Source organism: Protopterus annectens, chromosome 13.part0, assembly GCF_019279795.1.
Source record: "Protopterus annectens isolate FY-2018-M chromosome 13.part0, PAN1.0, whole genome shotgun sequence".
Classification (NCBI taxonomy): Eukaryota; Metazoa; Chordata; order Ceratodontiformes; family Protopteridae; genus Protopterus; species Protopterus annectens.
The window spans coordinates 1,150,741,762-1,150,755,095 of NC_056747.1; the positions used below are offsets into that span (position 1 = coordinate 1,150,741,762).

The 13,334-nt window shown below is 38.7% G+C and overlaps 1 protein-coding gene across 1 annotated transcript in view; it reads right to left on the bottom strand.

Annotated features, from left to right (window-relative positions):
- The window catches only part of SAMD14 (sterile alpha motif domain containing 14), a 785,691-nt gene that overhangs the window by 572,810 nt on the left and 199,547 nt on the right, over nucleotides 1-13,334 (bottom strand). Inside the window, exon 2 of the mRNA XM_044055147.1 lies at nucleotides 3,211-3,263. Coding sequence (XP_043911082.1) covers nucleotides 3,211-3,250 — 40 coding nt within the window. The 5' untranslated portion in view covers nucleotides 3,251-3,263. The remainder of the gene's footprint in view (nucleotides 1-3,210; nucleotides 3,264-13,334) is intronic.

Below are 13,334 nucleotides of genomic sequence, written 5' to 3' on the forward strand. Positions count from 1 at the left end.
GGGGTCTGACTATGAGTCAGCAAACCAAGTCCATAACACATTAATGTTTTTTTTTTCTTTTTCGAGCACCTTTATTGAAATATCCCTTGTGACACAGACAAATTTACATTCATATAAAAGTAATCAAACTATATTAACATAACAAACATTATACTTCACCTATATTATTATATATCATATAACCTAAGCGCCATTACATAAATTATTGAATTCCTGCCTTTAAACAAGAAACATCTTTAGGAGACCATCACTTATTACATAGGCAATCATACATTTATATAAATGAAAACAAACCACACTGACACAATCCTAACTGCAAGCATTTTACATCAAAAACTATACTGACACACTCCCAGTTGCAAATGTTATACATTACTTATAATCTACCCAATCTTTCTCACTCAAGCATTACATATTTCATTTAATTTCTGCTGCCTTTTAAACATCATTCCTCTCTTGTATGTATTGTTCACACAATTCTCAATTTTTCATATGTAGTTTGCTCCTACCCTTTTCTAAAGATCTCGGTTCCAGTTGTTTTACCTCTGTTACTATATTCATTACTTCCAGTATAATTGGTTTAAATTTTGATTTCTATTTTTTAGTAATTGCTTTTTTGGCAGCCACCATTATTAGAGAGTAGAGACCATGTCTAGGCAATTCCAATTCTGTATCATAACTCAGAAAAATCATCTCCCTCATCAGACCAATCTGCCCACTCAGCATCTCCAGCATTGCATTCTGCAGGGAATCCTTAAAGTTTGCCAACTCACCACACTCCCAGAAAATATGTTCCCCATTATCTCTTTCTTCCCCATCACACATGCATTTGCTGTCTGCCTGAGGAAAAATTCTCTGGAGTCTGCTTGTGGTATAAAAATATATATGCAAACATTTCAAGGCAAAAACCCTAAATCTAGATTTTGTTGCATATTTGGGAGACATACATATATCCTCCCGTATTTTCTTTGCAAATTGCGTATCCGATCTATCTCCCCAATCCTTTATAACACGCTCTGATTGATTTGTATAATTATCATGCAGTATTTTATATGCTCTACTAATCATTCCTTTTTTAATGGCAGCTTCTGTTCTAGATTATATTGCAAATTCTACCAGCGTTAGTATTTTGTTTAAGACCCCCCGCCTCCATTTCTTTTATTTGCTTATACTCTGATATCAATCCCTTATAGGGAAGGCAATCTCTAACCTGCAGTCCAAATAAATTCTTGGCATCTTCCCATTCTATCATCTTTCACTGCCTAGTTATTTGCTCTCAATACCTAGGTCCTTTTGCCACTTTTCTCCGATAAATTCCAGCCCCCTCTTGCCTACAGTCTGTATCCCTAATTCATAATACATTAGTGTCGCAGTGATTCTCACAGATATTTTGCTCAAGAATATATAATAATTTATTACTAAACAAAAATACAGTACAGTCTGCATTTCTACTTTGTTTTCAGAGCAATACACTCTGTTATGGTTGTAAGCTTTAACAAGTTGTCATTTTTGTTTTTTAACTGCATGTTTCTCTCTCCAGGTCTCACCTGCATAAATACTGGTTCACTCTTACAGTCTGGTTAGGAAACAGCATGAATCTGTCATTAGCTGCTAGTCAATTCCAACACTGTATACTATCTGCAGCAATATTGCTAGTAGGAAAGTCCTTATTGTCTGTTAGCACTAAAATTAACAACAACGATTCTTTCTTCCTGCCTTTCAGTAACCATACAAACAAATATAATGCCTGCAAGTTAGTGAAGCAACATATTTCCAATGAATCTATGAAAAAAGAAAATCATAGTTCCTGCAAATGTGTAAAAAATAAAAAATATATATATTAAATACAATCCATGGCATTCTATATGCTACATAAAACAACATTTTTTAAATTGATAGAAGATCTTCATCAAAGCCTGATTCTGTGTATGTGAGTGTGTGTGTGTGTGTGTGTGTGTGTGTGTGTGTGTGTGTGTGTGTGTGTGTGTGTGTGTGTGTGTGTGTGTGTGTGTGTGGGTGCACTCATGAGCATCTGTGTGTGTGTGTGTGTGTGTGTGTGTGTGTGTGTGTGTGTGTGTGTGTGTGTGTGTGTGTGTGTGTGTGTGTGTGGGTGCACTCATGAGCATCTGTGTGTGTGTGTGTGTGTGTGTGTGTGTGTGTGTGGGTGCACTCATGAGCATCTGTGTGTGTGTGTGTGTGTGTGTGTGTGTGTTTGTTTCCCTGTATATGAGAGAGTGCAAATTTGGTGGAAGAAATCTGTGTATCTGTCTGTCAGTGCAAGGTGCATGAACAGTGTTATAAAGAAGGACCTGATCCTATTATCCACATCATAGTATTTTTCCTGCAGTAAAGAACTGACCCTGTATGTATGAAGGCCTCTGGCCTTAGCAACCATTTCACTTTCAGAGCAGAACTTTTAATAATATACTTTTGCAATATGTATAGCATCCAAAAAATATTAGCGTAAACACCAGTGGGCGCTTGCGCATGTGCTCACACACCGACACACACACACACACACACACACACACACACACACACACACACACACACACACACACACATACACACACACACACATGCACACGTACACACACACACAAAGTGCCTATATGTGCACTTCTGCATCTGTTTGCACATTTAAAAATAGTATCTCTGATGACAATAAAATACCAAACTAAAACTTTTGTTTGAAGTCAAAGAACACTGAAAAGGTAAGACAGAATAGAAAAAAAAAGTAAAATAAAAGAGAGAGAGTGAGAGTGAATGTTTCAAACACAGTCACAGCTGCATACCTCTATGGCCTTGAAACAACAACATGTTGCAGAAAGTGATCTTACAATGGACCGTTGTAGTATTCTCATTTGTTTTTCATATATACCTTTATGACCGGAGAACCATTGAAGTTATTCCGTCAGTCTTTAATACTATATACTTTTCTTCTCTTTCCTTGCATATCAATAAAATAAGTCTAACACCAATTCCTTTGTATACTCAAAGTAAAACTGCTTTAACACCCTTCCACAAAGCACCCTGACTTAAGCCATATTACTGGCTTATAACTGAAAGGATGCAGTGGAAATAGGGCCAACATGAAACTGAGTTTGTTGTTTAGGACATATTGCCTGTGACCAATAATTGTAAACATAGACAACAATTATCTACATTATGTTAATTGCTTAAATTTAGCCATGCAAATGATCAACTCACCAAACACCTCATCTGTATCCCCTGTCTTTCTGGAAGACATGATGCAGCAGGTACTGTAAGAAAGTAAAAGTGCGTGAGATAAAAAAGGAGTTAACGTCACAGGGAATTTAATATAATGGCATTATAAACCTCCTTATAAAAATGCTAGATTCATCTTAGGATAATGATTTAAAACGCACAAACATACTGGTGTTTACACATCTCATCCAAGTTTGTTCTACTAAAAGTGGAAATGAGCTAATTTTGAGAAATCAAAATCTGTACACAGTAATGAATTGTCTTTGCTATTATCACACCCTTATATGAGTAAATTACAACGCCGAACTCCAGGAAATATATACAAGAGAACCCATAACCAAACAATCACTTGGTGAACAGTCAATGATGAGAAAAAAGGTGTCGTGATGCGCACTCCATATTATCACCCTTTACAGAACAGCCTAGAGCCACTGAGCCACCAAGCCGCCAAGCCGCCAGCCACTGGGCCATATAATAGTGCTATTAGATATAAACATACCATTGCCTGTTTGTACCTTATTATGAGAATGAAGAGGGGGAGTCAGAGTCTATTGCAGATATTATAATGGCTGCCTCCTATTCATTATGAATTTCACACACAGTTCAGAAGTGTACTGGAGGTAATGATGAATGGAGAACATACGTGCTAGGTAGGAAATATTAATTACACAACAGCACAAATTGCCAGAAACAATGCTATTGTATGAAAAAGCTCTGGTACAGTCCTAACACAAAAAAGGAAGGGTTCGATCTCTAAACGTAAAGCAAAAAATACAAACCTAAGTTTGGAAAATTAATGCAAAAATGGTAAAGAATATATATCATGACAGACCTGTCTAAATTCAGACTGAACACAGATTGAGCAACACACATGATTGCACATTTCTTGACCATTAATGGTTTGGAATGGGTTTGCATAATTGTTAGGGGCTTCTCCTTATAGATAAAAGGTAAAGGGTTTGATTCTGGCTAGAGGTTATTAACAAAGGTTAAAATCGCCCTTCAGGGCAGTTAGATTAGTATTCATCTATGAACCTATGAATAATAGATTTTGCAAGTATACCAGTCTTACTTCACTTGCTTTAAAAGTGTAATTTCTGCACTGGTTCTGTAGCATGAAGGAATGGAGCCCTGACTATAACTCAGTTCAGTTATCAGCCCTTGTGCTGGCGAGAGGAGAGAAATGTAGAGGTGAAGCCAGCTTACCTCTGCTGGGTGGAGTTTTAGAGGTATGTTGCAGCAGCCTACACCTCCTACTATTAGTGTATCCACAGTGGAGACTTTTTGGAAGTTGTCTGCCCAGTAGGTGAATAGGGATGCCTGAGCAGAGAAGGACAATCCCAGAATGCACCTATTGCACCCCCTCCCCTGGAATGTTAATGTGGCACGCAAGGGGATGTGGTTAGCCCACATACTCACATACCTGCCTTTATGGTGACCTCACAAAGATCAGCTCTCACCTGGCTGGGGAGCGCATACACACACACACACACACACACACACACACACACACATATGTATTTCTAAGTATACTAAGGCATAAGCCCTGCTTTTAATGAACAACTGTATGTAATCTTTACTGTTGCTGTTGCAACGTTGGTATGGCTGGAATGGATCTGCATGTATTAGTGCACTTACTCAATTTAACAAATAATTACATAAATAAAAATAAACTTTATAACTGGACCAGTATGTGAGGCATGTCATATGTAAGGAAAGAACTAATATTATTACTGTTATTTTTGTTCAGCATTCTGAGGAAGTTCGAATGTTTAATGCAGTTGTGAAGAAACACATTGACTGTAACAAGGTATGAAAGTTAATGGGGTAAGGATCTCAATCCATTTGCAGCAGGTGTGGAGATGTTTGGAAGCCCATTAAGGTAGAAACTGGTAACATGAGATGACAATGTATAATGGAGGTTAGAAGTTTTACATACATTTTGGTTGATCTTCCCGCAACCTTTAAGCACAACTTCACTGACTAATTTATTTAGTACTTCCTGGCATCCAAAGACACTTGAGTGTGCACAGCACTTAATTTCCAAAGATACTTTTTTTTATCTATTTTATTTATGTATGTATTTATTTATTTAAAGTTTGTTAACCGAGGTAGAGCACTGATCCACCTTAACCATTTCAGGCTCAGCCTGGCATAAATACAACCAAGGAAACAATAAACTTGAATCAATATCAATGCAACAGTGATATGTGAGAACAAGCATGCAGAAAGGTATCCATTCATCCATCCATCCATCTGCAACCCCTTTTTCTCATTTCTGCACATGGGGTCAGGGTGTCACTTCAACAGTCAGAATCATCTAGAACGAAGATTCACACAGCCAGGTTGCTAGCTCTGCTGCAGATGCAGACAGATACAAGTCTAATATGTAGCATAAATGAAAATCATATGTTGATATTATACAAGAATGTTTGTTCTGAGCATGTTTTCCAGGCCTGTTGGATTGGAAGGGGGCCTATCTGCACTTTTGTGAAAGAATTGTGCTGATTGGGACCTGTCTGGTAAGGGGAGGCCAGTCTAGGGCTTGGAATACGCATTCTCATTGGTCCTTTTGCCTCATGTACACAGACAACCCTCTACTAATAGCACATTCTAGTACAGAGTGCAAGAGATGTATTTACACCAAGAATCTAGAATCCATGCTCTCTCTCTCACTGAAAACAGTAACACGGAGAAGGTTGTCAACTCACCCACCACTACATATGCTCATAGTACCACTACTCATACACATACCACTACTCATGCACATACCACTACTCACACACATACCACTACTCACACACATAGTACTCATCAAACACGTAAACCCACATACACGGAGGTTCTCTCAAAAAAGTTACCAAAACACCAGAGACCTCCAAAACACACAACTGCTACAACTAACAGTCCACACAGCACCCATGACACATAGCAATGGCAGTGTCTCACCACCAAGCCAGTAAGACATAACATTCAAAAAACAATTTTCCTGTCATTGGAGACTCAGTAGTAAGACACATGGATATCCCACTCATCAAGTTGGACAAGGAGAAAGTCACAGTCAGCTGCCTGTATGGTGCCATCAGATCACGCATGTACTCAAATCTCTCAACAAGTACCTTTATGACTCTGTCATAGTTCATGTTGGTGTTAATGACCTGAGAAGTACCTCACTGGACTGTATGAAGAGACACATGGTTGAGCTCTCTCAGTATGTATCCCAGGCAGCTAGATCAGTAGCCTTGAGCAGCATACTACCCTCACCTAGAATAATGCCACACTATAAACAAAAAATGATTGATTTCAATAACTGGCTCAGTTTTTGGTGTGATTCAAAGAGACTCCAGTTCCTGTTAGCCTGGGAAGCCATGGTCAACAAACCTTGCTGCTTTGCCAGAGATGGTTTACACCTGGCACCTCTAGGCTTTCGGCTGCTGGCAAAGGATCTTGCCTCCCCCATACTGCCTTTTTTAGGCAAGGTCTAAAAAACAGCTTTACCAATGTGAAATTAACCAATCAGAACAAAATAAGGGTCATGCTGCTAAATGCTAGGAGCTTAAACCAAAAACTGCACTCCCTGGAAGCACTTCTATCTATACCTCTCAACTGTAAAGATTTTCACAGAATGTCCATATTTATGCCTCATACTTTGGTCCATTTTTCATAAAATTGTGGTTTTCTGGCAAATTAGTGGCAAATCGTTAAAGACTGAAGTTGGACAATAATGACAGAGATTTGAGTTTCAGACTTCATAACCTTCAGAAAATTCATGCTAATATAAAACCTGTTATTATATCAACTTTCTAAGTTTGTAAGAGCAATAATAAAAAATTGTCTCTATTTTATGGGCCTTTGTCCCACTTTTATTTATGGCTATGTCCAGGCTTTTTTTCTCTAAGAGGTTGAGAGGTATGCTTCTATCACTAGAAGATGTAGATGTCTCTGCAGTCACAGAAACCTGGATCAAGACCTCAGAGAGTACCACAGCCTTGCAAGGCTACAATGTCTTCCACACCTTTTGACCACAAAATGAACATGTGAAAACCAAAGGAGTCAGTGTTTCAATCTATATTAGAGATACATTCACCTCCCATCTAAGACTGGACAACTCCATGGAGTTACTCCATGTCCAAGTTACAGTGGGTAAGACCCCATTCAAGTCATAGCCAGTTATAGATCCCCCTCCATGGGTCACAATTCCCACAAAGTCTATATGACCAAACTTGAGACAATCCAAATTATATCCAAAAAAAGAGCGAAGGAGTGCCAAAAATAATCACAAGTAACCCATTTACAGGTGTAACGTTTATGTTTGAAGTTCGGCAGTTGGATTGAATAAACTTTGTTATTCGTTGTGGTTCTGGTTGTCCTTCCTGGGTACCTTTTTTTTGGTTACAATCCAAATTTTATCGATCATACTGGTTATGGGGGATTTCAATTGTCCCACCATCATGGATGGGATAATAATAATTCAATTATCTCACCATAATGGATGGGGAGCAGGAAATTCATCCCTGGTGTGGCACCTATATCTCTAATGGACACAGGCAACCTATAAATGGTTCATCGCCCAGGCCCAAGCTTGTAAGTGTTTCCTCTCCCAAGCCCCTGCTTACACTTATCAAGGGTTTCAGAACTTGTCAAAGAGTTTGGATGCATGACTAGGCTTACAAAGGCCGTTGTGGTCATTAGCCTAGTAAACACCTATGAACCTATCAACTGGGAAACCTACACTAGCCCTAACTCACTACTGCAAATGTTCCTTGAGTTTGTTTATTCAAATGCACTGGAAGAAATTCTCCATACCCAGACAAGGGGAAAAAACATTCTGGATCTGGTCCTCACCAACATGTCAAACATGCTGCCTCAACTGTCGGACCCTCATTAGTTAAAACTAACCACAAATCAGTCAATATCGAGCTGGCACTAACACCAGAACTCACAAAGGGTAAAATCAGACTAAAAAAACTTCACCAAGGCAAATTATACCCTCCTAGGTGAAGGTATAAATGCATTCTAAGCCCCACCCCAAGCTGGAAGTGGTAACTACACCAAAACTTACACTGAAGCTTTGTACCACTTGCATAAGTGTATAAACTCAGCCGTACCAGAAAGAATCAAAGCCAGAGCCCCAAGTCTGTTCCAAAGAAGGGCAATCACTGCAACATATTTCTGTCTCTTTAGCATGTTTTGTTTGAGTCACTGACGAAGTTTAGATCCCCAGATTGGGTGATCCTCATGCTACTTGATTTGCAGATGTGTAGCAGCTCCCTTAGGGCTGAGTTTGTGAGTGTCACGTCAACTGTTGTCACCTCTCTTCATTCATTGCTCGCTCTTCTACCTGCTTCGCAATCATGCCTGAATGATGCAGATATATTCTGTCATGCGTCCGTACCTTGGCTGGATTTCTTCACTTTCTCTTGCATTATACCTGTTCTCTCACATCTTCTTCTTCACCAAATAATTTTCTGTTTTCCCACACATGTGCCCAAACCACCATAATCTGTTCCTTTTGACCTTCTCTGCAATTGAAACTACTTGGACTTTTGTTATGATGTTATCATTTATTTGTATGTCCAACAGCGTGTATCCAACCATCCATTTCAGGTACTTCATCTTCATTTCTACTCGGCCTTGACTGACCAGGTTTCTGTCCACTATGGATTTACTGGTTGCATTACTGCATTGTACACCTTACTTTTCAGCTTCTTTGCATTCTTCTGTCATACACTACCCCTGACACTCTGTTCCAGTTGGATACAGCACCTCTGATTCTAGCTTTGACCTCCTCAATCAGACTTCCCTTCTCAACCACCTATCCCAAATACTTGGAGCTGTTAAACTTTTCCATGACCTTCTATGTCAATTTTCAGCTTTTTTCCTGATTTCCCCTATTTGCATGGCATAGGTTTGCATTTCATTTCCCTATCATTTGCTGAAATTTCTGTTCACACTCTGTTTGTAGTGCTACATTGTCTGAATACAGCACTTTTGTTGAGCTTTTCTTCCAGTCTGTTTGTTAATCTAGTCCATAACCAGTGTCAACACGAGTGGGCTCAGATATGAACCCTGATTGCTCCCACTCCCACTGAGAAGCCCTCTGTGAGTATGAACACTTTTTGTACTTGTGTCATTGGGTCCTTGTACACGGCCTGCACTGGTATTACCAATGTTTCTGGGACTTTGAACTACCACAGGACTACCCAGATCAGGGTCTTTTGGGTGTTGTTGCTTGCTTTCTCCAAGTCTAAGAATACTCAGTTGGACTCTTTCCCTATCTCCAGAGTCTTCTCCATTATCTGCCTCACTGCAAACATGTGATTTGTTGTGTGTTGTATCCCATCCTGAATCCAAACTGCTCACCTCCCATCTTATTTTTTACTATTATCTGCATTCATTTATCAGTCACCCTCTCCAGAATGTTCATGCAGTGTGACAAGAGTCTGATACCTCTGTACTGCCCACAGTTGTGAATGTTCCCTTTGTTCTTCTATACTGGCACTAGAATACTTATTCTGTGGTCATCTGGGATACACCTTTCTCTCCACACTGCTATGAGTAACCTCAAGAGCTATTTCTCTCCTGTCTCACCCAACGTGTTTATCACATCTGCTGTGACTTCATCTGAGCCTGCTGCTTTCCCTGACTTAACTTTCTTTAGTGCTTTTCTTACTTCTTCTATGGTGGACCCCTCCTCTTCTCTCATTATAGGCTGTGCCAGGAGCAGAGCAGCTTCTGTGGGTTTTTCTTCATTCAGGACCTGCTAGAAGTACTCCTTCCATCTACCTTTCATGTCCTGGTGACTGATAAACAGTTTGCTGCTGCCATCTCTTATGAATGATGTTTGATAACTATCTTCATTTACCTTTTTGTCTTTAACTTCCAACCTGATATAGTTTCTTTGTGTCATCTGCTGAGTCACTTTCCAGAAGTTGGTAGAGGGCCTCTGATGACTTGTTCTTTGCTACTGTGACTGCTTTCTTAAGCTCTTTATTATCCCAACTAGTATTCCTTCTTAGCCTGGTTTGTTGTTATTATCTCCCACTGTTTCCTGCACTCCTTTTTTCTTTTGAAAACCTTCTGGACTTCTGCATTCCACCACCATCTTTCATTATGTACCTGGCTTGGCAGCATTTTTATTCTATCATCCTCACACATGCTGTTTTGCGGCACTGCCATTCTTCTTCAACTTACCTATTTCCTCTTCTTCCTGAAGGTGCTATAACCCTGAGTATTTCCTTGAACTCTTGTGCTTTCACTCCAGTGACCCTTCAAGTCATCAGCCTTATTACTATTGACCTTAGAGCCTTCTCTGACATATGCTTGCAGGTGATTGTGGCAACCAGTGGTTTATGCTGTTGAAATCTCTGATTCCACCCCAGTGCCCTCTCCTTTCTAGAAGGAAGTCTACCTGAGTTTCATGTTAGCCATTCTTGTATGTGATGCTGTGACTGTCTGTCTTGGTGAGGGTCAGAATCTTAGAATCTATATATATGTGTATGTATATATATATATATATGTATATATATATATATATATACATATATATATATATATATATATATAGATCTACTTCTAATAATTGAAAGCCGACTTACCCAAAGATGACTTCACCGAGACAAGAACACTGAACCATTACTTTACCAGAAAAATCACACTACCGAAGTTTTTAACACAGAAGTATGCACTTAGCCAACATGGAAAAAGAAACACAACACAATATGTCCAACCCACCAAAGTGGGGGCTATGCCTCCCACACCCCCCGATGTGGGAGGCACATCCAACTCTAGGATCGCACTTACAGTGGGGAAAAGGGCAAATTTCCCCTTGTTGGCCAAATCTATACTTACAAAAGTTGCAAGGGTCGGCTGCATATAATGTATGCCAAGATTTTTTGGCATGCAGCTGGACATTGCATGTGCTGTTTGTTTCCAGAATCACTCACAGCCTTAGGGGAGACCACAATCCTTTCACTTATGAGTTGTGATACACAGTGAGCCAGAAGTGTGTAGCTCTGCTAAATGCTCCTTAGAGGAGAGTTCTTACATACAGGGACCCAGCAGGGTTTATGCTCCCCACAGAGAAAATACACTCAGATCACAGACACACATGATATGTCTTCTGCAAAGCATGACTTTACTTGTAGTATATGGAAGGGTTTAATGAATCTCAGCCTGCATCTCTGCTATGTTCATAAGTAAGTACTAGGCAATCAGTCTGCAGACCATTTCAGACCTAGCCAAAAAAAAAAAAAAAAAACATATTCAAAATTTCCATCTAGCCTCATGGACAAGGTAAGAGACCAGGAGAGAATTTGAGGCTGCCCATCTAATTATCTAGGTTTACCTTGAAGGTGGCAAAGGTGCTGCTCTGCTTGACATGTTAGTAGAAGTATGTTCCAGAGGTGAGGGATACATTGGGATATGAATCTGTCATGCCAGTGTGTCTTATTAATCTGAAGGTTTAGTTTATTTGATGTACCATTAGTTCTGAAACGGAATAACAGAACAACTAGGGTTGGATCTTTCATGGCATGGAAGGATAGACATAGATTTCCACAGACAAGCCTGTAAGAGACACTTCTGTGGAGGACTTTGTAAGACACTGAGTACAGAGAAAGGGCTGCCAGTTTCTTTTGATAACTAAGATATCTGAGGCCACTGATGAAAGCATGCTGTGCCTAAAAAAAAAATTACTTTATTCCAGGTAGTCAGTCCCCTGTCCACTCACACATTTCTCCATCAGCCTAACCAGCAGAAAATGTATTAAAACAACTGTACATTTCTCATTCAGTTTCTTTTCACACATGTAATGTGTATGAATGTTCACATATATATAACACTTCATCTATAGTTATTTATTATTAGAAGATGTTTAAAAAGCCTACACCCCTGTTTACTATACATAAATCAATAACATTAGTGTCTTCCTAGAGAGGTAGTAATTTAACAGAAAAAAGCAAATAAATCCTACATAACTAAAGACACAGGAATTCAAGTAAAATAGTGTCTAATGGCATAATTTTTTGCTTTGCTTCATCAGAAAAAATTTGTTTAGAATGTCTATAACTTGAAATTAACTGCAATTAATTCATTGTTAGTCAGTATAATCTTATTATAATAGTTTCTACTCTAATCACATTATTTACTCTTTTACAAAACGGTCTAGAATTATTCTGGAACTGTGAACATTACTCAAACTACAAATTAGACGTTTTGACATTCAATTAAAGTTTTCTACTTATTCATAGATTACACATATTTGTATGACTTCAGCAACATGCTTCTAGCATAAATGAATGAACTATAGCCTGTTAATTCCTACATCTTGCAGGATTTTCTGAGACATACATGTTTTTTGTTGTTTCTTTCCTGTAGAATAACATCTAAAAGGCAGTCACAACAATTAATAGTACTTTATTCACAGATGATATGATACACCTCAGAGAATCACATCTGAAATATTTTTTTTTCTCTAGCTACTAAATGGCTTGATGGAATAACATTACAAATAAATTACTATAAAATTAAGTGGGTATCAATTGGACCAACAGATTGATCATAAAGCCTTTTAAACTTACAAACATACTACATTAAATTACATTTCAGAAGCAACTAGATAAAGTGCAAACAAAAATAAACAATCATTTAAAGGTTGTAGAATACCTAGCTTCCTGTCATCCCAGGCTAGAATTGTTATTGCAAAAATCTACTGATTTAACACTTCAGATAATGTCTATCTCGCCTTGTCATTGTCTCCACTACAAATGTACATCATCTTCAAGCTCTGCTTCACCACATCACTAGGTAAATTATATTACCACCAAGAATGACACACCATTACACAGCATTAAATAGGGTAGCATCAGCAGCCATGCCTGTCCATTTCAAAACAAACTCTCTTTGTGGCCTCTAATATTTAAACTCGTACATTAATTTCTTTTTTTTTTTTTTGTCTTAACCTATACCAGAAATCCTGCTGTGCTTTACAGAAAGTGGTCTTTTTACATCTCCAAAAAAATAATTTCAGCACTCCTAGAAATTATCAAATAGTAGCAAAGTCTCCAATGTTACTGGGCCTGTATGCTGAAACTCCCTACCTCAGT